This window comes from Danio aesculapii, chromosome 9, assembly GCF_903798145.1.
Source record: "Danio aesculapii chromosome 9, fDanAes4.1, whole genome shotgun sequence".
Classification (NCBI taxonomy): domain Eukaryota; kingdom Metazoa; phylum Chordata; class Actinopteri; order Cypriniformes; family Danionidae; genus Danio; species Danio aesculapii.
In genome coordinates this window covers 51,769,659-51,796,665 of record NC_079443.1, presented here as the reverse complement: position 1 = coordinate 51,796,665, position 27,007 = coordinate 51,769,659, and the positions used below count along the sequence as shown (strand labels likewise).

The window sequence follows — 27,007 nt, the reverse complement described above, 5'->3', positions numbered from 1 at the left end:
TATATATTATTATTATTATTATTAATATTATTGTATTTATTTATATAAATTTGGAAAAAAATTGTCAGTTAAATTATCAATCCATCTACATTTATTATTAAATATTGTGTATCTATATAAACATTCATAATATTGAATCAATAATAAAAGGTATGTATTGTTTAACACTGATAACTTTATAATAATTTGAATTTAGAATAACTACACTGGTATATAATGATTATGAATACCTTACTTTTTTCTTCTGCTTAAATGATTGACTATTGTTACAGTCAAATATGGAATGTACAGTAAATACTAAAATGTAAATTCATATTAGGGTGTTGGGTTACAATTATTAGTCATCGATTATTCAAGTTCTCAACTTTCTTTCTTGACAATAATTAGTCAAGGACCATTAAATATGCCTGTATTTAATTTAATATATATTTCTGTTATGTAATTAAATTCAAAGGAATTGAATTTCTTTTTTGCTCAGTTTTGCATCAGACATATGCTGTATATTCTACAAAAGTGTCAGCTGTTATGCATAAATTACTGCTGCTGGCATCTGTACGGCCTTGTTAAAAGTTGCATGCTGTCTCTGAGGCTCTGAACAGTCGCTCAGCAGTAATTGAGTCGCCGCTGTCATTGAGCAGTGCAGTCTCTGAATGTCGGCGGCAGGTTTTGCCGCTGTGCTCATGATTGTTTTGTGACCTCGACAGCGTGCCAGCAGCTGACCCACAGGATTGAGCAGTTGCTGGGCAACAGGAGCACCGAGTATTACACCAAGAGCATCGCCTGCATCCAGGCCTTCAGGGATCAGTCCGTATTGGTGAGCTCTCAATTAAACCTGCACACCCAATCAAGTACCTCTTCAGGATCAGCCAGAGGTTATGGGATTCAGTCCTGCCTGTAGAGTTGAACGCAGAGAGAGTTCCTTTCAAAGCCTAGTAAAAATAAAAAGCCTAGTAAAAATTAAACCACACTGAAGTAAACTGAACTGATAGTTTCAATTTCAATTTACTACAACTTCTGTCTTAATTTGCTTTGACACAATCTACATTTGTAAAAGCGCCGTAGAGATAAAGATGAATTGAATTGAATATACCCCATTAAAAGAGGATGCTTTCCTACCATTAAAGAGTTTTTATGGCAATCCTTGATTTAAGTATATTACAGTAAGGGAAGCCCTAATGCAAGGTACTCAAACAAACAAGCACTGCAGAGTTTAGTCCCAACAGTGTGTTTATACACACTTGCATATAGGTTTTAATCAAGACATAATAGCCTAATGGTACTCTGCACTGACATATAGCACCAACGTGCTCACGACCCAAGTTAGATTCCTGGCTCAAAGTCATTTGCCGATCCTTCCCCTCTCTCTGCTCCTGTAAGAGTCCAGCTGTGGAGTTTGGTAAAGGTGACGCCCAGGTCAGGTCTCTTCATCATGGCCAAGTGTGCAGCATCCCGGCTGTCCGGCACATCCACCAGCCCGACCTCATCATAGATTTTATGATGAGGTGCAGAGATTCCTTTATACAATCTGTACTGTCCTATCATAATGGTGAAAAACTCTATACACACACACACACACACACACACACACAAACACACAAACACACACACACACACACACACACACACACACAAAAAAGCTAAACTCTTCATGGCTGCGGCCCTCCAGGAACTGAATTTGACACCCCTGCCCTAATGCATGTCCACACATATACATAGTTGATATATATAGTCAAAATTATTAGCTCTCCTGTGAATTTAAAATTTTCCAAATGTTTCCCAAGTGATGTTTAACTGCTGTTTAAAAGTATTTCCTATAATATATTTTTTTCTTTGAGGGAGGTCTTGTTTATTTTAGCTTGGCTGGAATAAAATCAGTTTGCATTTTAAAAAATTAATTAATTAATTAATTTATTTGTTTATTTATTTTTTACTATTTTTAGGTCAATATTATTAGCCTTCTTTTGCAATATTAAGTTTCGAATTTTCTATAGAACAAACCACTGCTATCCAATGACTTGCCTAATTACCCTAACTTGCCTAATATATAATATATATATTATATATATATAATAATAGAAATATATAATTGCCATAATTAAACAACAGTAGTTTGCCTTTAAATCACCCTAGTAAGCTGAATACTAGTATCTTGCAATATAAGTAAAAAACTATTTATATACTGTCACCATGACAAAGATTAAAGAAATTAATTATTACAAATTCCTTATTAAAACTGCTATGTTAAAAATGTGTTCATGAATACAAATGAGATGATATGCATGCTTATGACAACTGTCATTAAGTGTCATTAGCTTAGTTATGTCATTATAAATGCAAAGATGACATTGTTTGAGATGTCTTTTTAACAAATTTACATAAACAAATACATAGTAACTTGTTACATAGTAACCTAAAGCCTGTTATTTTAAAATAATAGCCATGTTGATAAAGGCTTTTAAAGGTGCAGTATGTAAGTTTGACACCCAGTGGTTGAACTAGGTATTGCACTCCAAAACAAATGTAAGCGCAGGTTGCCAGATTGAGGACAGGTGATTTAAACCGTGTTCTAAATAAAAGCAACGGCACCCGATAGAAGGAATATTTTCCATATGAAAAAGAGTTTTTGTCCTAACAAACACCTCAAATTGATATATTAAAAATAGCTTCAATTTCTCACAGCTGAACAACAGAAAACATGATGACAATGAACACCTCAGGGAAGCCTCATGTGTTTTATTCAGTGTTAAATGCTAATAATGTGAGTTTGAATGCCATTTCACATGAAGTTTATTGCCATACTACTGAAAGCAGCAGCAGATTCACCTCAGATCTTCAAAATAAACAGTTTGAAATAGAACTTTAGATCTAAACACATTTCAGTGATTCAGCATCTACATTTAATAATGTTAAAGAGGGTTCATATGTATTAAATAGATTATAAACATTACCATTTCGTGAGTGTGTGCATATTCTGTGCGTCTGAATGGCTGTATTTACATTTCTGCCGTGTTTCGTCTGACGCAAACAGCCAAATTGCTCATCACTGTGTATCTCGTCATGAAACATGGTGTTAGGACACGCGGTTACAATGTAACCTGCTCACCTAATGTTCACATTCGTAATATTTATATCATTTGCTAATTAAAAACCTCATGTGGAACTGAATCTGCTATTGTCCACCAGAAGTTGCATTTCAGTCATGGACGCATGCGTTCAGAGCCTTGAAATACGCGGTTTTCCACCAAGGCAACCCGGGGTACTGAAATATAATTGGCTAAACTGGCATTGGGCAGGTTAAAAAATACCAAAACAAAGACAGCGTTCCACCTTGGAAAGTACATTTTCAAAGCAGAATATCTGACTTCAGCATTGTTTTTCAGATAAACAAGAAGCTTAGCATGTTTCTGAAATATCTGCAAACATATTATGGTATTTTTATGCTGTAGAAGAGTCAAACAGCACCTTTAATTTTTTTCACTTACTTTTCGAGTGACTTTGATTTATGATTTTGTTGTTCATCTTTATGAATCTCTTAACCAAAGAACACAGACAGATTAATCACCCCTGAAGTACTTTGTGTTTGATTTTGGATTTACATCATTACCTGTCTTTGCCTTTATGGCAACTTGACATTACCAAGACAATATAACTTGTCATGATTATAAAGGTTTCATGACAGTCTTATGAACACCCCTTTAAGTAAAGTGTTACTGATCAATATAATGGGTGGATGATCAAGTTCATGATCAAGTGGATTCCTGACCACAGTCTCTTAATTATATTCTCCATCAGAGCGGAAACGCAGAGCTGTTCAATAGTTACCTGCAGTCTCTGAAGAGGAGCATTGCTGACCGCAGCCTTCAGGACTTCTGGAACCTGCTTGCTCAAGGTAAACATCAGGGTGTGTTCCCATTTAGAGGAAAAAAGAATCTAGATCAGGATTTTGCTTTGGAAAAAACAGCACAAACGTAAGATCTTGCATGGCAAACATGGGATTTCCAAATGCAAATCATTCTGATCCAGATAAAAAGGTTTGAAGAATTGGCGCCTCGTGTTGAACTGTGTTTATCAAGCCTTTAGAATTTTCTGTTCATCATTTTTCGGATTTCAGATGCTCTGACGCTGATAAGCAAAGATGAAGTGGAGGCAAGCACCATCTCCAAACAAGAAGCAAATCAGGTACTTACTGCCAAGAAAACCGTCCAGATGAGAGTGGCATCATGCATCATTTCATTAGTCAAAATAAATTATAAAAAATATAAACTATGTTGTAATGGTTATGATACGTGACACCATATAGTCATTAAACGGTTCATGCTTCCTGAAGTATTGAACTGCACTGTAAAAAGCGATTAGTTACTTTACTTTTAAAAAAAGTGAGTAAACCCATTGCCTTAAAAGCAATTAGTTGACTTTAAATCATATGTCTCAAACTGGATTTCTGGAGGGCCGCAGCTCTGCACAGTTTTGCTCCAATCCTAATTAAACACAGCTGATGCAACTAATCAAGGTGTTCAAGACCACTAGACTACTAGATCAGCTGTGTTTGATTAGGGTTGGAGCAAAACTGTGCAGAGCTGCAGCCCTCCAGAAACTGAGTTTGAGACCTATGCTTTAAATAGTGAGTAAATCCATTGGAACGGTTCAGTTGACTTAAAATTATTAAGTAAATACATTTTGTGCATAATTTTAAGGCAATGGGTTTACTCATTTATTAAAGTCAACTACTGAAAAAACAGCTTAAACCAGCCTAGGCTGATTGGCTGGTTTTAGCTGGTCAACCAGCCTGGTTTCAGAGGGGTTTTGGCCATTTCCAGGCTGGTTTCCAGCCATTTCCAGCCTGGTCTTAGCTGATCAGGCTGGAAAATGACCAGCCAAAAGCAGCTATTTCCAGCCTAGCCAGGCTGGGAGCCCAGCCAAAACCAGCTATGTCCAGCTTAGACCAGGCTAGTCAAGCTGGTTTTAGCTGCATTTAGCTGGTTGTTTTCCAGCCTGACCAGCTAAGACCAGGCTGGAAATGGCCAAAACCCCTCTAAAACCAGGCTGGTCAACCAGCTAAAACCAGCCAACCAGCCTAGGTTGGTTTAAGCTGGATTTTTCAGCAGGGATAGCTTTTTACAGTGTTTGAAAAGTCTCATAACTGGAACTCAGAAGACTTAAGTGTTTAATATTTTAGACATAAAAGCGAATGAACTGTTGTAGTCGCAGCATTTGTTGTTAACTCTGTGTTTGCTGGTTTAGTTCCTGTCGTTTGAGCAGAAGCAGGAAGTAGAAGCAGCTCCAGTGCAGGACGACACAGGAGATGTGGATGATCTGGTGAGCGTTTCATTAATATTTTATTATTTATATAGTGAGATTATGGTCTGAAAGCATATATAAATTCCTGTTATCATTAAAAAGATATATACAGCTCTCAATGGATTAGTGTTGCTTTCTTCAACAAAAACTATGACTAAATATTGTCGTCAACGTTTATCATGTGACGAAAACGAAAAGAGATGCAACTTAAATGCTGGTCATGTGATGATGACTGTAATTACATGTATAATGCAATATTGTTGACTAAAAAATTGAATTTACAAAATAAAAACTGTATGCTTAAATGTCTCTTTTACCAAAACGGGACTAAACGAAATGTTACAAAGCGAAAATTAAAACATGCCACCAAAATAACCCTACACTACCTGACAAAAGTCTTGTTGTGGATCCCAAGAGCAACAAATAATAACTTGAATTCTAGTTGATGATTTGGAAAAGTGGCAGAAGGTAGATTTTTCTGCTGAATCATCTGTTGAACTGCATCATAATCATCACAAATACTGCAGAAGACCTACTGGAACCCACATGGACTCAAGATTCTCACAGAAATCAGTCAAGTTTGGTGAAGGAAAAATCATGGTTTGGGGTTGCATTCAGTATGGGGGCGTGCAAGAGATCTGCAGAGTGGATAGCAACATCAACAGCCTGAGATATCAAGACATTTGTGACACAATATTCATTCTGTTTCCTCTGCAGCATGACCACATATTCTATACTGGACATTATTTCTGTTCAGTGACAAGATTTTTGTCTAAGCAAAGTCGGACCTTACTCTCCTAATTAAATCATTAAAAATCAAGGCATGATCATATGTTATTGTGGTAAAATAAGCGTAATCTAGAGGCCTTTGCCTTTCATATAAGCCGCTTTTGATACCAAATGATCAACTAGTAGTCAAGTTATTAATTGTTTTTTCTAAAACTTGGATAGGCGGCAAGACTTTTGTCAGGTAGTCTACAATGGATGAAGATATATCTCAATTAGTGGTTGACAGATATTGGGTATTTTGAAGGCTGATGCCAATCCCTTAGCCAATATTTAGCTGATATAATTTATTTAATTAATAATTACATTTGAATTAAATGTTATTAAATTGAAAATAATATAAAAATGGAGAAAAAAATTCTGTGTGTAAAGAATCCATTCATATACTTATATAAAAATATTTAAAATGAATTATTATTGTTTTTGTTTTTATTTTTATTATTATTATTAAAACAATTATTATACTTTTTGTATACATTTTAATAACTTGGTTTAAACAGTTTTTTCTGAATATTAGAAAGACTTCAATCCTTATTAGACCGAACTGAATGACAAAAGCAATCAGATGGAAGAATGAAAGCAGTTTGCTATCAACCTACCATGCCATCAAAATAAAGGTCCCCCTCAAAAATATTGGCCAAACTTAAAGAAATAAATCAGTTGATGCTGATATTTGATCAAATATCGGCCGATATATCGGTCGACTACTAATCTTAATGGTAATGTTTTTAATACAAATCTAACATTTAGTTTGACTATTGTTTTTTGTTTTGTTTAAAGCAGGGTGGCTGTTATTTAGCAAATATATTTATTTAATTTTAATTAATAATTACATTTGAATTAAATGTTATTAAATTGAAAATGGATTTAAAAATGAATGTGTAAAGTAATCATACTTCTACTTTAAACAGTGGTTTAATTTAATAATTAAAAATATCGTTATACTTTTTGTATACATTTGAATTACTTTGTTTAAACCGTTTTATCTGACTATTAGAAAGACTTCTATCCTTATTAGACCAAACTGAAAGAAAAAAAGCGATTAAATGAAAGAATGAAAGCACAGTTTGCTAAATCTATCAAAATAAAAGTCTCCCTCAAATATTGGCCAAACTTAAAGAAATAAATTAGTTGATGCTGATATTTGATCAAATATCGGCCGATATATCAGTCGACTACTAATCTTAATGGTAATGTTTTTAATACAAATCTAACATTTAGTTTGACTATTGTTTTTTGTTTTGTTTAAAGCAAGGTGGCTGTTATTTAGCAAATATATTTATTTAATTTTAATTAATAATTACATTTGAATTAAATGTTATTAAATTGAAAATGGATTTAAAAATAAATGTGTAAAGTAATCATACTTCTACTTTAAAAAGTGGTTATCAAGTCCTGTATAAATTTAATCATTATTATTATTAATATTATTATAATAAATAAAAATATCGTTATACTTTTTGTATACATTTGAATTACTTTGTTTAAACGGTTTTATCTGACTATTAGATAGACTTCAATCCTTATTAGACCAAACTGAAAGAAAAAAAGCAATTAAATGGAATAATAAAAGCACAGTTTGCTAAATCTATCAAAATAAAAGTCTCCCTCGAAAATATTGGCCAAACTTAAAGAAATAAATTAGTTGATGCTGATATTTGATCAAATATCGGCCGATATATATTGGTCGACTACTAATCTTAATGTAATCTGCTGGCTAAACGAAGGAATAGTAATAATATTAAGACAAATCTAACATTTTATATTAACTATTGTTTTTATTTTTTTATTTGTTTGCTTTTTAGCTGGACATGATGTAAACGGATGTTTCCAGCACCAGTGTTCATCCACTCCTGTGCATTTCTCCATTAAGTGCCATTCATTGTGTTTTTTTGTTATTGATCAAACACAAATTCCTGGAAAAGTGCTGTAATTTCTCTGTTCTGTGCTAAATGCTTTAGTGCATCATCAAGAAAACATGTTTGGCAATTGTGTTGCTGAAGTTTGATTTAGGTCTCACCTATTGCACAGCCTCTATTTGTTGGATTTTCTAAAGAGAAGAAAATAATAATGTTAATGTCTATGTGTTTTAAACAGCCACTGAAACTTGAAGGCTTTAAATAAAGGATCAAACTATACAGTAAATCTCATTTCTGCATTTCAGTTGTTGTTTTAAAACAAGCATGTTTCTGTGTCTTTCAGCAATCTGTGATTTGGGAAGAAATAACGTTGAGCTCATTTCTCATAGCTCAGGTTTGTTTTCTCAAAATAGTGAATTTATTTCCTGCGGTTGCATGTGTATAAGGTGTCTTGCAAGCGGTGAATTTCTTATGCTGTGTTCACACCTGAAGCGGCGTGCGTGAATAAACCGCGATATTCGGGTGTAAATAAACTTGTGAACATTGTAAGTTTACTCGCTATATTAATGCTTCAAATGTGCTTAATTTGCGCGTTAAATTGACTTCACAATAGTCGCGGATTCGTGTCATGGTCAGGGCTTCTGTTTGCCCGGTGACTCTAGTTTCATTGCTAAATGGATTTTATTGAGATAGTAACTGTGCTTTATAAGCTTTAGGAATGTTGAAAAAACGGCATAGATATGTTCGGCGCCGTGTCTGAGTGCACTAGATCCTGATTTCAGAGGTGCACCAGCTCTGTGAGTTCATGAAAGTCCTACAGAAACTATACCTAGATGATGGAAGCTTTCATCGGTGCTTCAGACTGAGCCGAGCCCAGTTTGATGAGCTGTTGTTCGGTGTCTGCAGGAGGATTTCCCCTAGGGACACCAACAACAGGGGCTACATCATAACCACACCCCTACAAGAGCAAGCTTCTGATTGGTTAACACGGCGCGAATGTCCGCTAAAGTTCAGATTTTCCAACTCGAGCGAATGTTGCAGGATGTCTGTACATACCCTCCAGTTATTAAGCAGTCCACGCTTCCCAAATACGGATGTCCATACCTTTTATTTATTGAACACCGTGACAACTGAAAAGATAAACAAACAAACAACCCAAATGTTTCACACAAACACAACATAATCAAAAGGACATCATAAGAAACGAAATAATATACAAACAATATTTCCTTTACCGTGTTGGCCTGATAACCAGGAGTAGAATAATCAGGAGCATTTAACATGCATTGAGATCTCACCATGATGTATTTACCAACTCTCGCAGGTTAAATTATTCAGGGAGGATCACGTGACCTCCGACTCGATTCAATCGGAAACGAGGAAATCTATAAAATAAGCATAAACCAACACATTCAAATAATGAAATCCGGTCTTTCATTTGTCACAAATTCGACTGTATTTCTCATTAATTTGAGTTTATATCATTCAATTCTGAATTTACATCTAACATTTCTGAATTTTAGCAGAATTGTAACTTTAATTCTATTAATTACTATTTTATTTCTTGCATTTTGCCGCATATTTGAGTTTTTAATAAAATTAGCTATTGTGCAAACCTCTTAATAATAAAATAAAATAATAAATGAATAGTAAAACCATACCAATACAATGAATAAAAGTAAAAAGTTCTGAAGTGTTCGGACAAACTTCATATCAAAAATTCATATAGTCTACATTTCTAGTTTGAATGTAAAATTTTGGCAGTCGATTAAAAAAATATTACATAAAAATATGTTATTGTATATTCTATGCTTTAAAGTCACGCTTTGGCCAATTACATTTACCAACTAAAACATGGATTAAATTATATCACGCGATTATCAAACCAATCTTACTATATGGGAGTGAAATTTGGGGACCAGTGTTAAAATTTGAAAATTGGAATAAAAGTTTAATTGAACGAACACAATTAGAATTTGCTAAAAACATCTTACATATCCACAGAAACACCTCTAACATTGCCTGCAGGGCTGAACTGGGTTTATACCCGCTGAACTTGGAGATTCAGAAACGAGCTGTTCAGTTCTGGCTGCACCTCCATCAGTCGGACCCCCAGTCTGTCCAATATAAAGCCCTTCTGGCCAATGAAAAACCTATAGTGTCTCATCCTCTAAACACACGGGTATCTGAACTACTGAAGAAAACTCAAACCGAACCCGTACCCAAACAAAACCTTCACAAACACATTGACAAAACATTACAATATAACTATGATGAAAAACTGAATTTAACCTCCAAACTAAACTTCAAAAGTTATTCAGCCCTAAACAGAACCACACAGCTGGCAAATTATTTATCATTAAAACAATTAAAAGAAAAACACACTCTTTCTAAATATCGCCTCTGTGATTATGACCTAGAAATAGAAAAAGGCAGACATGAAAAATCCTGGACTCCTAAAGAACAGAGAACATGTAAACAGTGTGACACAAAACAAATAGAGGATGAGATGCACTTCAATTCTGTTCTGCCCCAAATACACCACAACTAGAGCAATATTTTTCCCCCAATTTGAAACATTGACCAATTCATTTTACAATTTACATGACTCCGAAAAACTTTACCATATACTCGGAGAGAATGAACTGACGTATAGACTAGCTGCAAAATATGTTTACACCCTACACACAATAAGAAATGGTTAATGTAAATTCATGTATCTTATTTAAATAATCTAGACTTTTTATTATTATAATTGTTATATTTATCAAATATATTATCTGGTTGTTTGTTGTTGTTGTTTTTTTGTCATTTATGTCTTATTTACTGTATTATTATAATTTTTATTATTTAATGATTTTAGTATACAACATACTTGAAGTGCTTTGGCAATACTGTATTGAATGTCATGCCAATAAAGCAAATTGAACTATATAATCATGTGCTTGAATTATATTTTTGTCCGTAAAAGCACATCTACTGTTATTCCTCTACGGCCACAGGTAAGATTTTCCACCACAGAATGAGTGCTTATTAATTCTGAAAATGATTATTCATTCATTTATTTTCCTTCGGCTCAGTCTCTTTATTCATCAGGGATCGCCGCGGCCACAGTGGAATGAACCGCCAACTTATCAGCATATGTTTTACACAGCTTATGCACTTCCAGCTGCAAACCAGTACTGGGAAACACCCATACACACTCATTCACACACACACACACTGATACACTACAGCCAATTTAGTTAATCAGTTCCCCTATAGCGCATGTGTTTGGACTGTGGGGGTAACCGGAGCACCCAGAGGAAACCCATGCCAACACGGCGAGAACATGCAAACTCCACACAGAAATGCCAACTGACCCAGCCAAGGCTTGAACCAGCGACCTTCTTGCTGTGAGGCCACAAAACTACCCACTGAGCCACCGTGTCGTCTACTGTTTGGTATGTAATATTGTATATAATAGTTGTATTAATTAGCTAAATTCTTAAGTCTAATCTGAATTAGTCTTATTGTGTGTGAAATCTTCAGATTGTCTTGTTCAGATTTACAGCTCCTCATCTCTGTATGTGGATCAGTGATCTGACTGGGATCGTTTCAAGCTCTATATTAAAACCGCACTCATTTCTGATGTTTCCAGATTGAAAAGAGGCAGAAAGCTGTAACGACTGTCACCGAGACTTCAAACAGGAGCTTTATTCCCTCCGCAGCTCCAGTAGGGGAAGATGAAAGCGGGTAAAACCACACACTCTTACTTCAACATTACTGTATAGGAGGACTCACACACAGATGGACTGTGAGCTTACATTTTCTCAAGTAGGTGGGGATGTGTAGGTGCCGTGCAGAGATGAGTGGCATGCTGGAAATTCTGAAAAGTGGGGGTCCCTGGTCTGTACTATGCACCAGGTTTCAGTCAGCCACTGTGATCGGACATTACACCAATGTCGGCGATCCGGGTGTGTTATAGACTATACCAAAAAGCTGAGGGGAGGGGAGGGTAGGGTGTTAAATGTTAAATTCCGGGAGTTTTCCAGGAGACTGAACAAAACGGGAGATGAGTCTGAAATACGGGAGACTCCTGGGAAAAACAGGAGTGTTGGCAGGTATGCGGCCAATTTAGTTTAGTTTAATTTAGTTCAATTCACCTATAACCTGTGGTGGAAAGACTACAGAAAAATCAAACTCAAGTAAAAGTACTGTTACTTTACTTAGTGCGAGTAAAAGTATCTGATGTAAATATTACTCAAAGTATGAGTAAAAAGTAGCCTGTTTAAAAGTGCTCTGGAGTCATGATTAGTGAGTATTATGCTGTGAAAGCTGATGCATCTTCATCTTCTCATCAGTGACATGCAGTTTAAAGAGTCTCTGGGTCAATGCGTGTAAAGATTTTGGACGTCGTCTTGGATCATTTTAATGCTTCCAAATGGTTTGCTGCATTTTTAAAGGGCTTATGTCTTGAAGTAGTTCAGTATGATACGATTTACTTTTCTTTGTGCAATTTGATTGGACAGGAATCACAGGACTGATTTTTGTACTCAGCCAATCCCCATAGACAAGAAAAAATAAAGACTGCAGATTGAAGGAAAGTAGTGGAGTAAAAGTACTGATACTACACTAAAAATGTACCCAAGGAAAAGTAAATAAAAAACAAAACTACTTAGTAAATTACAATTCCTGAGAAAAAATGACTGAATTACAGTAATTTGAGTATTTGTAATATGTTACTTTACACCACTGTCTATAGCGCATGTGTTTGGACTGTGGGGGAAACCGGAGCACCCGGAGGAAACCCACGCCAACACGGGGAGAACATGCAACTTCCACACTGAAATACCAACTGAACCAGCCGAGACTCGAACCAGTGACCTTCTTGCTGTGAGGCGACAGTGCTAACCACTGAGCCACCGTGCCACCCCCACTCTTTTTCAAAGCATATTTTTCTATTCGCTTTAGTATTTCCAGCTTTGAGGCAGCTGAATAATGATACTGTTGTCCTCTGTAAATTGAATTAGTTTAATAATTTATGAAATGAATAAAGCTGATATTGAATATTTCATAATTTATGAGTTTACACAGCAATAACTATGTTATTTTCTCTTTGTTAATGTGAGGTTGCTTTGAAAGGGACGCTTCATGTAAATCAATGTGACTTAATTAACTTTTTCAGTGCATCATGAGATGTTTAGTACAATCCTTTATTAAAAAAAAACATTAATTGCACATTCCTACATCTTTTGTCCTTCTTCTAGCTTTCATAAGCCTTTATGCATTTAATCAGGTTTGTTATGTGTTTTCTCTTAGCTTTAAAAATAGTTTGCAATCCTCGGAGAAAATGAGAATAAACTCTGTAGGAAAGCTGAAGACTGAGGATATGTTCTTATTAGGCCTGTCACAATAATCAATATATGGACTTCACAACACATGGACATGAACTCAATCATTTTTGGTAATGCAATATACAGTGCATCCGGAAAGTGTTCATAGCGCTTCACTTTTTCCATATTTTTTATGTTACAGCCTTATTCCAAAATGGATTAAACTCATTTATTTCCTCAACATGTTCCACACAATCCCCCATAATGACAATGTGAAACAAGAGTTTTTAAATTGTTGCAGATTTATTAACAATAAAAAAGCTGAAAAATCACATGTACATCAGTATTGACAGCCTTTGGCGTGAAGCTCTAGATTGAGCTCAGGTATATTCTGTTTCCACTGATCACTCTTGAGATGTTTCAGCAGCTTCGCTGGAGTTCAATGATGTGGTCAATTCAGTTGATTGGACATGATTTGAAAAGGCACATACCTGTCCATATAAGGTCCCAGGGTTGACAGTGCATGTGAAAGCACAAACCAAGCATGAAGACAAAGGAATTGTCTGTAGACCTGCGAGACAGGATTGTCTCGAGGCACAAGGCTGGGGAAGGTTACAGAAACATTTCTGCGGCTCTGAATGTTCCAGTGAGCACAGTGGCCTCCATCATCCTTAAGTGGAAGATGTTTGAAACCACCAGGACTCTTCCTTGAGCTGGCCAACCATCAAAGCTGAGTGATCGAGGGAGAAGGGCCTTAGTCAGGGAGGTGATCAATAGCCAGATGGTCACTCTGCCTGAGCTCCAGCGTTCTTTTGTGGAGAGAGGAGAACCTTACAGAAGGACAACCATCTGTGCAGCAATCCACCAATCAGGCCTGTATGGTAGAGTGGCCAAACGTAGCCACTCTCACGAAGGACTCTCAGACCATAAGAAACTAAACTCTCTGGTCTGATGAGACTAAAATTGAACTCTTTGGAGTGAATGCCGGCGTTATGTTTGGAGAAAACCAGGCAGCGCTCATCACCAGTCTAATACCATCCCTACAGTGAAGCATGGTGGTGGCAGCATCATGCTGTGGGTATGTTTTTCATCAGCAGGGAATGGAAGACTAGTCAGGATAGAGGGAAAGATGAATGCAGCAATGTACAGAGACATCCTGAATGAAAACCTGCTTCAGAGCGCTCTTGACCTCAGACTGGGGCGACGGTTCATCTTCCAGCAGGACAATGACCCAAACCACACCGCCAAAATATCAGTGGAGCGGCTTCACAACGACTCGGTGAATGTCACTGAGTGGCCCAGCCAGAGCCCAGACCTAAATCCTATTGAACATCTCTGGAGAGATCTGAAAATGGCTGTACACCGTCGCTTCCCATCCAACCTGATTGAGCTTGAGAGGTACTGCAAAGAGGAATGGGCAAAAATTCCCAAAGACAGGTGTGCCAAGCTTGTGGCGTCATATTCAAAAAGACTTGAGGCTGTAATTGCTGCCAAAAGTGCATCAAAAAAGTATTGAGCAAATGCTGGGGAAAAATTATAGGGGATTGTATGTAGAATGTTTAGAATAAGGCTGTAACATAAAAAAATGTGGAAAAAATTAAGCGCTATAAATACTTTCCGAATGCACTGTACACTCAATTCAATTCCCCTTTATTTATATATCACTTTTACAATGTAGACTGTCAAAGCAGCTTCACATAGAAGATCATAGTGTGTACTTCGAGTTTTTCCTCTGGGGAAGGGACGAAAGATAATATTTAGTTTAGATGTGTATTGTTCATTTATTAATGCAATCTCGGTAAAAAAAAAAGCACTGGGTCACAGAGAGTTCAAAAGCAAGAGAAGCTGTAAAATGTAAATGCAGAGCTGAAATTGCATCATTGTGCAGAAAAGAGGCATTTGATCTGGTCTCCTGGTAAAAACATCAGGTATCAGACAAAAGCTGCTTTCATTTGAGGCCAGAGGAAAATAATCAACAATAAACAATATTATCAATGGCCACTTTATTAGGTACACCTGTTCAACTGCTCGTTAAAGCAAATGTCTAATCAGCTAATCACATGGCAGCAACTCAATGCATTTAGGCATGTAAACATGGTCAAGACGATCTGCTGCAGTTCAAACAGAGCATCAGAATAGGTAAGTTGTAGGATGGATGCACTTTTAAAGTTGATTCTTTTCCTCTGGCCTCAAATGAAAGCAGCTTTTGTCTGATACCTGATGTTTTTACCAGGAGACCAGATCAAATGCCTCTTTTCTGCACAATGATGCAATTTCAGCTCTGCGTTTACATTTTACAGCTTCACTTGCTTTTAAACTCTCTGTGACCCAGTGCTTTTTTTTTTTTTAACTGAGACTGCATTAATAAATGAAAAATACACATCTAAACTCAATATCATCTTTGGTCCTTTCCCCAGAGGAAAAACTAAACAAAAAGTAAACAAACATAAAAAGTTTTACTTGTTTGTAAATACACTACCTGACAAAAGTCTTGTCGTGGATCCCAGTTGTAAGAGCAACAAATAATAACTTGATTCTAGCTGATCATCTGGAAAAGTGTCAGAAGGTGGATTTTTCTGCTGAATCATCTGTTGAACTGCATTACAATCATCACAAATACTGCAGAAGACCTACTGGAACCCACATGGACTCAAGATTCTCACAGAAATCAGTCAAGTTTGGTGAAGGAACAATCATGGTTTGGGGTTGCATTCAGTATGGGGACGTGCGTGAGATCTGCAGAGTGGATAATCAACATCAGCAGCCTGAGGTATCAAGACATTTGTGCTGCCCATTACATTACAAACTACAGGAGAGGGCAAATTCTTCAGCAGGATAGCGCTGCTTCTCATACTTCAGCCTCCACATCAAAGTTCCTGAAAGCAAAGAAGATCAATGTGCTCCAGCATTGGCCAGCCCAGTCACCAGACATGAACTTTATTGAGCATGTCTGGAGTAAGATGAAGGAGGAGGCGTTAAAGATGAATCTAAAGAATCTTGATGAACTCTGGGAGTCCTGCAAGAAGGCTTTCTTTGCCATTCCAGATGACTTTATTAATCAGTGATTTGAGTCATTGCAGAGATGTATGGATGCAGTCCTCCAAGCTCATGATGGAGTCAGACACAATATTCATTCTGTTTCCACTGCAGCATGACCACATATTCTATACTGGACATTATTGAAGGTTCAGTGACAAGACTTTTGTCTAAGCAAAGTCGGACCTTACTGTCCTAATGAGATCATTAATAATCAAGGCATAATCATATGTTATTGTGGTAAAATAAGCGTCATCTAGAGGACTTTGCCTTTCATATAAGCCACTTCTGATACCAAATGATCAAGTCAAGTTAGTATTTGTTGTTCCTAAAACGTTTTGTCAGGTAGTATATACTGTATATGGTGTTTTTTTCCATTTTTAAATATTTCCCAAATACTGTTAACAGAGCATGGGATTTTTTCCTCAGTAATTGCTATAATATTTTTCTTCTGAAGAAAGTCTTATTTTTTATTTCAGCTATAGAATAAAAGCAGTTTGTTTAAAAAAAAATCGTTTTAAGCGATTTAAGCAATATTTGTTTTCAGATTGTCTTTAGAACAAACCACTGTTATACAATAACTTGCCGAATTACCCGAAATTGCCTAAATAACTCTTATTAAATGTCACTTTAAGCTGAATACTAGTATCTTGAAAAAAATCTGGTCAAATATTATTTACTGTCATCATGGCAAAGATAAAATAAATCAGTTATTAGAGATGAGTTATTAAAACTATTATGATTAGAAATGTGCTGAAAAAATCTTCTTTTCGTTAAACAGAAATTGGGGGAAAAAATATTCAGACTTCAGCTGCACATCTATTTAACCCTCATGATTTCCTAGAATTCTGTTTACAGCATTGGCCCTATGGGTAAAACATGAGCCGCCTTCACTAAATCTCTAAAATAAAGCAGATCAGTTTAATTTCAATCCTCTAATATATTTTGCATGAAAAAACCTCATCTTCTTCACTAACTCTGTGAATCTCTATTTTTTGGGTGTGCAGTGTTTAATCAACACTCATTCATTTATTCATTTTCCTTCAGCTTAGCTCCCTAAAAAATTTATTTTAGTAAAAAGCTTGTTTTTACTAAAACAAATATAAATATGCAGATAATAATTAATACTGCTAATAATGATAGCATTATACAAAAGCAAATTGTCATGAATAAACTGAAAAAGCCCCCCGAGATGAAGAAGGCATAAAAGTATGGTTTTTATATTTATGTAGACTAGAAAATAATGTTTTGTAATATTTTAATCCTTTATATTTATATCCTATATATGTATCCTTATTATATCCTATATATATACCCTTAATATTTTAATTCTTTTTCATGTGTAAAGATATTTGCGTATTGCTGTATATCCTGTGTGTATTCAGCAGTGTGTAAGCGAGGCGCACTCTGCGCTGGACAATAGACCGGCTTTGATCTGATCTATTGAACCGTCTATTAAAGTTTCTCAAAACAGCAACACACCAGCAATACGCCTAATTTTTTAGATCAGAACGCCTATGAGCGCACAAATGAGTGCAAATGCATTTGCTATTTAAACAGTGTGGCACAAAACATCAAAACGACTCTTGCGCCGAGCTGAAACTAGCAAACAACAATTGTGTCGTGCCTTGCGCCACATTGCACCGGGTGTATGATAGGACCCATAATGTTCAATGGGATCCAGGTTGCCGTATCTCAAATTGCATGCAATGCTATTGTACAATGGGCTATATGCAAGGCAAGTGTTTTTGAGCCAGTGATAAACGTCCGGTGTGACTATTTTCAATTTCATAAAGTTCCTTTTACAGCATCAGGGTTTTTTAATATGGAATAAGCCCACTCATGCGCTTCCCTTGAACTATTATGTCTTTATAAACTGTTAGGTGTATGTTTGGCTTTGTTGTATATAGTTCTAAATCTGAAGTGATCAATAAAAAATTCAACATTGTGCTCTAGCATTTGATTTCATGCGAACTTGGTTATGCTGTTCATACACTGACTGTCTGCTGTTCTTCTTTCAGATGCTGTGATTATTTCTGGTGTACTGCTGATGAACTCTTCTCATTAACATCATCTGAATTATTCATTTCTCAGATTCACCTGAGACTCATAAACCTTCCTCCATCCTCCACAACAGCACACGTGAGTGTTTAACCCTTCGCTCATTTCAGACATTAACTGTCTTTCAGTAAATACTGGAAGAAATGGCAACGTGACAATAAAATATGGATCCCGGCACACCATGTTGATTCTGCATATTTGATTAAAATGTACAATGGCAACACACGTTAACCGGGATTGGTTAAATAGGTCATTTAAATATATGGTGACACATTACATTAGTTAACATTAACAATGAGAGGTGCCCAATACTGTTCCTGGAGATTTCAGCTGCAACCCTGATCAAACACGCATCTGATCATCTTTATTTCTCTAGTGCTTATTCAGTGTAGATTGTGTCAAAGCAGCTTAACATAGAAGTTCTAGTAAACTGAAACCGTGTCAGTCCAGTTTTCAGAGTTTAGCTCAGTTCAGTGTGGTTTAATTGTCACTGCTGAAAGTCCAAACACTGAAGAGCAAATCCATCAATGCGCAGCTCCACAAGTCCTGAACCAAGCAAGCCAGTGGCGAGGAAAAAACTTCACCAATTGACGAAAGTGAAGAAGAAGAAAAAATAAAACCTTGAGAGAAACCAGGCTCAGTTGGGCATTTCTCCTCTGGCCAAACTTCTTGTGCAGAGCTGCAGTCTAGGCACCGATTACCAAGTGCTCCTTCAGATCCTACTTATTAGGTTTAGGTGCGTTTGATCAGGGTTGGAGCTGAACTCTGCAGGAAGGTAGATCTCCAGGAACAGGATTGGGCACATCTGATCTAAAGCATTTATTAATCTTGGCACATTCAAATCAGAAGTTCATTCATTCATTCATTCATTCATTCATTCATTCATTTATTTTCTTTTCGGCTTAGTCCTTTTATTAATCCGGGGTCACCACAGCGGAATGAACTGCCAACTTATCCAGCACATGTTTTACACAGCGAATTCCCTTCCAGCCGCAACCCATCTCTGGGAAACACCCATACACACTCATACACTACAGACAATTTAGCCTTCCCAATTCACCTCTACCGCATGTCTTTGGACTGTGGGGGAAACCGGAGCACCCGGAGGAAACCCACGCGAACGCAGGGAGAACACGCAAACTCCACACAGAAACGCTGACCCAGCCGAGGCTCGAACCAGCGACCTTCTTTCTGTGAGGCGACAGCACTACCTACTGCGCCTCTGCAGCGTAAACTGCAGTTTTTATTCATTGTTGTTCAAAATTAAGATGAATAAATCCTGTACTGTATTGCTCATTGTTAGTTAATATAATAACTAATGCTGAGTAATGGGACCTTAATGCACCCTAAATGCAATTCTGTCGTTATGTACTCATCCTCAGTGGACTTTTTATAATATTTCTATGGCTTTTAAATTAAATTAATTTATTAAATTAAATTCAGCTTTGGTTTCCCCCACAATACAAAGACATGCGGTACAGGTAAATTGAATAAGCTAAATTGGCCATTGTGTATGTGAGTGTGTGAAAGAGTGTATGTGTGTTTCCCAGTGATGGGTTGCAGCTGGAAGGGCATCCGCTGTGTAAAACATATGCTGGATAAGTTGGTAGTTCATTCCGCTGTGGCAACCCCTGATTAATAAAGGGACTAAGCCGAAAAAAAATGAATAAATGAATAAATTCAATTCAATTCGATTCAATTTTATTTATTTATTATTATTTTAATTATTTATTATTTATTTTAATTTATTTTATTTTTATTTTTGCTATAAATAAACTAGTTTGTTTTTTATGAACTTTGTAAGTAGAAATATGTCTTTTAATAACATGTTTACATGTTTTTTTTATATATAAATACACATTATTATTGTTATTATTATTATTATATTTTATTATTCATTTACCTATTCATTTTCTTTTCGGCTTAGTCCCTTTATTAATCAGGGGTCGCCACAGCGGAATGAACCATCAACTTATTCAGCATATGTCCAGTGGATGCCCTTCCAGCTGCAACCCAACACTGGGAAACACCCATACACACTCTTTCACACTCATACACTAAGGCCAATTTAGTTTCCTCAATTCCCCTATAGCACATGTGTTTGGACTGTGGAGGAAACAGGAGCACTCGGAGGAAACCCATGCCAAACATGCAAACTCCACACAGAAATGCCAACTGACCCAGCCGGGACTCGAACCAGCGACCTTCTTGCTGTGAGACGATCGTGCTACACACTGCGCCATATCTTGTTATTATTATCATAGATGTAATCACAAGTTTAGATTTCAAAAAAGACCACTTTCATAATATCTTTTATGGCAGGGGTGTCAAACTCAGTTCCTGGAGAGCCGCAGCCCTGCTCAGTTTAGTTCCAACCCAACTCCAACCTACTTATGCCGCAGTCACACTAGAGTTTGAGCTTGCGTTACTCTGTAGTACGACGCTGCAAAAAAGGGGCGGGATTAAACAAAATGATTAGACAAAAAAAGCGAGCTATTGGTTCATAATTTAAACTTCTGCACAGAAATGTCTGTTTTGATCTTCGATTGGCCTCACGCAGTCACGTGATGCGATTTCGCAGATCAGAGTTCTCCAAGCTTGAACTTTGCAATGCAGCAAACTTCGAAACTTGTAACACGAGCTTGCGTTTCTGGTCTGCCGCATTCGTGTGCGTATGAATGGAAGTCTATGGGGCGAAAAGTGCAGTGTGACCGTGGCTTAGCTTAGGTTACGAACAAGACTGAAGGACTCAATTAGCTTGATTTGGTGTTTTATTAGGGTTGGAACTTAACTGTGAAGAGCTGCGGCTCTCCAGGCACTGAGTTTCACACCTGTGCTTTATTTTATTTAACATTCATCACAATTAATTATTTACTTTTTATATTACCTGAAAAATATGCCTTTATTTTTAACGTACAAATAAAATTAATATCAAATAATAAGTAGTTATAAATAACAAGTAGTTTCCCAGTGATGGGTTGCAGCTGGAAGGGCATCCGCTGCGTAAAACATGTGCCGGATAAGTTAGTGGTTCATTCCGCTGTGGCGACCCTGGATTAATAAAGGGACTAAGCCGAATTCAAAATGAATGAATGAAATAACAAGTAGCTATAAATGGTGACAGATTTCAGCTGAATTAAAGATTTAATATTCAGACTCATCATGCATGCTTTTCAAATTCAGTTCAGCTAATTATATTTCTGTTTGAATTAAAGGGTTTTTTAGGATTTTTATGTCGGACAGACGTTGCATTTTGATCACTTTCTAACGTAACCTAAAAACAACTAAATATCAACGTCTAGAGATGCTACAGCTTGACGTTGTGTGGATGTTTACCACTATGACGTCTATCAGACATTGGATTTTGGTTGCCATACCTGACGAATAAATGTCAGTATTTGACGTCAATATGACAATGGCTTAAGATGTCAGCTAGATGTTGGATTTTGATGACTTACCAATGGCGTAGTCCTTTTTTCATCAGGGGTCGCCACAGTGGAATGAACCGCCAACTTATTCAGCATATGTTTTATCCAGTGGATGCCCTTCCAGCTGCAACCCAGTACTGGGAAACACCTATATACGCTCACATACACTACGGCCAATTTAGTTTATTCAATTCACCTATAGCGCGTGTGTTTGGACTGTGGGGGAAACTGGAGCACCCGGGAGGAAACCAACTCAGGGAGAACATGCAAACTCCACACAGAAATGCCAACTGACCCATCCGGGACTCGAACCAGCGACCTTCTTGCTGTGAGGCCACAGTGCTAACCACTGAGCCACCGATCGTTATTGGACGTCAAAATAACATACACTGAATTTTGCTCATCTGACATTGCTACCTAAATATAAACCTGATATGATGTTGTGAGTCTGCTTACGTGAATTGAAGGGACAAACATTTTGGTGCTAAAGCCAACATGAAACTCTTATTTTATTTCCAAAATTAGACGTATTTCCAAAACTGGATCGTAAATAAACATTATGCAGTGCTAGATTTGATGATTGGGTTGTACTGAGAGAAACAAAACCAGAAGCTGAAAAATAAGAGTTGTTATTTCAGAGACAGAGCAATTGATCACATTTTGATGAATGATGGCAAAGACAAACATCTGTTTTATTTAGAATAAAGTGCACGGATGATTTGTCCACACACGTTCTGAAAATAAAGTGGCTGGTTGGGATTTCATGTTGAATTTATGTTCTCACATTAGGACCTATGAAAACATGCAGAACCAGCAAGCGTGAGAGAACAGAGAGAAGCGAGAGTTTGGGAAAGACGCTTGTGCTTTTCTTATGTCCCGGTGACACATCTGGCATGATGATTGACAGCTGTCACTCTTGTTTTTTGACAGTGAGAGGGTCATGGGCTGATCCACACGCTTAACACTGACAACTTTACTGTAAACACTCTTCATTTCACAAATGCTCCATCAGTCTCTTCAGAGGATAGTGCATGTTGTTGTTTTATTTTGGAGTGAATTTTAAAGGAATGGTTCACCCAAAAATAAAAAATGCTGTCATTATTTACGCAGCCTCAAAATAATGTGTAAAATATAAATATACATATTTAATATTTAAAAGGGCAATGATGTGTAATCAAATTTGAATCTTTTCAATATTAAAAATGTGTGTATATATATATATATATGTGTGTGTATATATATGTGTATATATATGTGTGTATATATATATATATATATATATATATATATATATATATATATATATATACACAGTTGAAGTCAGAATTATTAGCCTCCCTTTTTATTTTTTCCCCCAATTTCTGTTTAACAGAGAGCAGATTTTTTACACATTTCTAATCATAATAGTTTTAATAACTCATTTCTAGTAACTGATTTATTTTATCTTTGCCATGATGACAGTAAATAATATTAGACTACAGTTTTTTAAGACACTTCTATCCAGCTTAAAGTGACATTTAAAGGCTTAACTAGGTTAATTAGGCTAAGCAGGTTAGGGTAATTAGGCAAGTTATTGTATGACGATGGTTTGTTCTGTAGACTATTGAAAAAAAATGAAGCTTAGATAATAAAGGGGCTAATAACTTTTGTCCTTAAAATTGGGTTTAAAAAAATTAATAATTGCATTTATTCTAGCCGAAATAAAACAAACAAGATTTTCTCCAGAAGAAAAAATATTATCAGACATACTGTGAAAATTTCCTTGCTCTGTTAAACATCATTTGGGAAATATTTAAAAAAAGAAATAAAAGTTTTAAAGGGGGGGGGGGGGGGGGGGGGGGTTGGGGGCTAATAGTTCTGACTTCCCACAGGATTGAAATATAGTTTGTTTGGTGGTAGCTGGATTGAAACACTATTTATCCACATCACATAAATAGTTAACTATATGTGACAAACAAAACACAACTAAATTAAAAAAAAAATATATATATATATATATATATATATATATATATATATATATATATATATATATATATATATATATATATATATATATATATATATTATTTATAATGACATTTATACACTTCTTTTCAATGGGTTAAAGAAAAAAAAGAAAAATTTCTCTTACTATTTCTCTTACTTGTATGCTATTCAGGAGCCATGTGCACCTACTGACAGGTCAAATCTGCTTTTCTCTCTCTTTCAAAGTCAAAGCAAACTCAAATGCCGAAGCATTTTAGCTGTGTATAAAATAAGTAATATATTGACATCATCAAATTAATAAATTATACAGCAAATGAGAAATAAATGACAGTAAAAAATGAAAACAGACACTATCTCTACAAATTATATTAATTGCAAATATAAAACAAGGTGAATTTGTTGATTTTTCCATCGGTGTACAAATATTTTGCAGCCAGTTAAGGTATCATTTCGTGTCATTCGCTCCATGTTGTTTAGAATTATTTAATGTTTCTCTTGCGGCTGTGCGTGCGCAGTCAGTTGCGAAGCCAATCGAAAGTAGGCATACAGTAAATAATAAGATAATGCAAAAACGCATACAATTAACGACAACTTTGGAAAGCGAAGAAACAAAAGCCAAATCCTGGACATTTAGTTATTTATTTATTTAAATCAATTGTTAAATCCTGGACATTTTAGGAGATTTAGAAACCCCGGCTGGATTAATTCCCCCCCCCCCAAAAAAATTTGCATCTCTATGGGCTCAGACTCGAACCGGCAAACTTCTTGCTGTGAGGTGACAATGCTAACCACTGAGCCACCGTGTCGCCCTGACATTAATCAATTCTATTTATTACCATGTGTGTTCCATAGTAAATAAAATGACATCATAACAGTTCCAAAAACCATAAGAGCGAGTAAATAATGACAGAATTTTGAGTGAACTGCCCCTTTAAATTCTCATCATCTGCAATTACAAAAACATCGTCATTATCATTTATGTCATAAATAATGCCGTTCCAATGTGTGCTCATAAGTCTATTAATCACTCTCAGACGGTCGTAACTCTCATCACCACCTCTCTGGGTTTGCTGCTACTGGAGTTGGTGTTGGTGCTGACGTTGCCGCTCAGGGTTCGAGTCTCGTGTGGCCGTAAGTGGCTCAGCAGCTGCAGGAGGTTATATGGACAGTGTTGGTCTGGTAAAGTGGTCCCGTCTGCATCCATATGGGCTCCAGTAGAGTCCTGTGAGTCTGCTGCGTTTTCCAGCACTGGAGAAGCGGCAGCGGCTAGTATAGAGGACACTGATGGAGAGATATTTGCTCCAGTGTTCTCTCTCTGCTGGATCAACGTCTGTGTTTGCTCCTCACTGCTCTTCTGCTGCTCGCTGTCTCGCTTTTTGTCGTAGTTTAACACCTTCCACTGCTGGTTGACCGCCTGCCAGCGATGGAAAATGCGGAAAACAGACGGGCCCTCGTGGACGATTAGTCCTGCGGAGAGAACGAGGCATGAATAGTGTGAGTTAGGGCTGCATGATATTGGAAAAATCTGACATTGTGATATTTTGTTTTTATGCGATATATATTGCAATATGAATACAATTTCACCAGATGCTTTAAAGGTGCAGTATGTAAGTTTGACACCCAGTGGTTGAACTAGGTATTGCACCCCTGGTTCAAAACAGACGCAAGCGCAGGTTACCAAATTGAGGACCAACAGGAGCAAGCCTGTTTATCTAGCCTAAAGGATGATTTAAAGCTGATTTAAATAAAATGTGTGTTCTAAATAAAAGCAACGGCACGCAATAGAAGGAATATTCCTCATATCAAAAGGGAGGGGGTGCAGTGGCGTTGGGTTGAGGAAATGGTGAGAAGTCATGACGCGGACGAAAGTGAAGGGGGGGGGTGCGGTGGCGTTGGGTTGAGGGAATGGGGAAGTCAAGATGCAGATGAAAGTGAAGGGGTGGGTGCGGTGGCGTTGGGGCGAGGGAATGGGGGAGTTATGACACGAATGAAAGTGAAGAGGGGGAGGAGGGTGCAGTGGTGTTGGGGCGAGGTAATGGGGGGAAAGTCATGACGCGGACAAAAGTGAAGAGGGGGAGGGGGTGTGATGGCATTGGGGCGAGGGAATTGGGGGAGTTATGACGCGGACGAAAGTGAAGAGGGGGGGGGTGCGGTGGCATTGGGTTGAGGGAATGGAGGAAGTTATGACGCGGACGAAAGTGAAGAGGGGGTGCGGTGGCATTGGGTTGAGGGAATGGGGGGGAAGTCATAACGCGGATGAAAGTGGAGGGCGGTGCGGTGGCATTGGGGCGAGGGAATGGGGGAGTTATGACATGGATGAAAGTGAAGAGGGGGAGGGGGGTGCAGTGGTGTTGGGGCAAGGGAATGAGGGGGAAGTCATGACGCGGACGAAAGTGAAGAGGGGGAGGGGAGTGCGGTGGCGTTGGGGCGAGGGAATTGGGGAGTTATGACACGGATGAAAGTGAAGAAGGGGAGGAGGGTGCGGTGGTGTTTGGGCGTGGTAATGGGGGGGGAAGTCATGACGCGGACGAAAGTAAAGAGGGGGAGGGGAGTGCGGTGGCATTGGGGCGAGGGAATTGGGGGAGTCATGATGCGGACGAAAGTGAAGAGGGGGAGGGGCCAGGGAATGGGGGGAGTCATGACGCAGACGAAAGTGAAGAGGGGGAGGGGGGTGCAGTGGCGTTGGGGCGAGGGAATGGGGGGAGTCATGATGCGGACGAAAGTGAAGAGGGGGAGGGGGTGCGGTGGTGTTGGGGCGAGGGAATGGGGGAGTCATGATGCGGACGAAAGTGAAGAGGGGGAGGGGGGTGCAGTGGCGTTGGGGCGAGGGAATGGGGGGAGTCATGACGCGGACGAAAGTGAAGAGGGGGAGGGGGTGGGGTGGTGTTGGGGCGAGGGAATGGGGGAGTCATGATGCGGACGAAAGTGAAGAGGGGGAGGGGGGTGCGGTGGTGTTGGGGCGAGGGAATTGGGGGAGTTATGATGCGGACGAAAGTGAAGAGGGGGAGGGGGGTGCGGTGGTGTTGGGGCGAGGGAATTGGGGGAGTTATGATGCGGACGAAAGTGAAGAGGGGGAGGGGTGTGGTGGCGTTGGGGCGAGGGAATTGGGGGAGTTATGATGCGGACGAAAGTGAAGAGGGGGAGGGGTGTGGTGGCGTTGGGGCGAGGGAATTGGGGGAGTTATGATGCGGACGAAAGTGAAGAGGGGGAGGGGTGTGGTGGCGTTGGGGCGAGG

The 27,007-nt window shown here is 37.8% G+C and overlaps 2 protein-coding genes across 2 annotated transcripts in view; one reads left to right on the top strand and one right to left on the bottom strand.

The window, feature by feature from the left end:
* Positions 1 to 8,229, top strand: part of xrcc5 (X-ray repair complementing defective repair in Chinese hamster cells 5) — a 37,968-nt gene extending 29,739 nt beyond the window's left edge. Inside the window, exons 17-21 of the mRNA XM_056465952.1 lie at positions 705 to 814; positions 3,793 to 3,889; positions 4,112 to 4,179; positions 5,242 to 5,316; positions 7,890 to 8,229. Coding sequence (XP_056321927.1) covers positions 705 to 814; positions 3,793 to 3,889; positions 4,112 to 4,179; positions 5,242 to 5,316; positions 7,890 to 7,904 — 365 coding nt within the window. The 3' untranslated portion in view covers positions 7,905 to 8,229. The remainder of the gene's footprint in view (positions 1 to 704; positions 815 to 3,792; positions 3,890 to 4,111; positions 4,180 to 5,241; positions 5,317 to 7,889) is intronic.
* Positions 8,230 to 23,878: 15,649 nt separating this feature from the next.
* Positions 23,879 to 27,007, bottom strand: part of marchf4b (membrane associated ring-CH-type finger 4b) — a 44,774-nt gene continuing 41,645 nt past the window's right edge. The window contains exon 4 of the mRNA XM_056464628.1: positions 23,879 to 25,239. Within this exon, the coding sequence (XP_056320603.1) occupies positions 24,803 to 25,239 (437 nt within the window). The 3' untranslated portion in view covers positions 23,879 to 24,802. The remainder of the gene's footprint in view (positions 25,240 to 27,007) is intronic.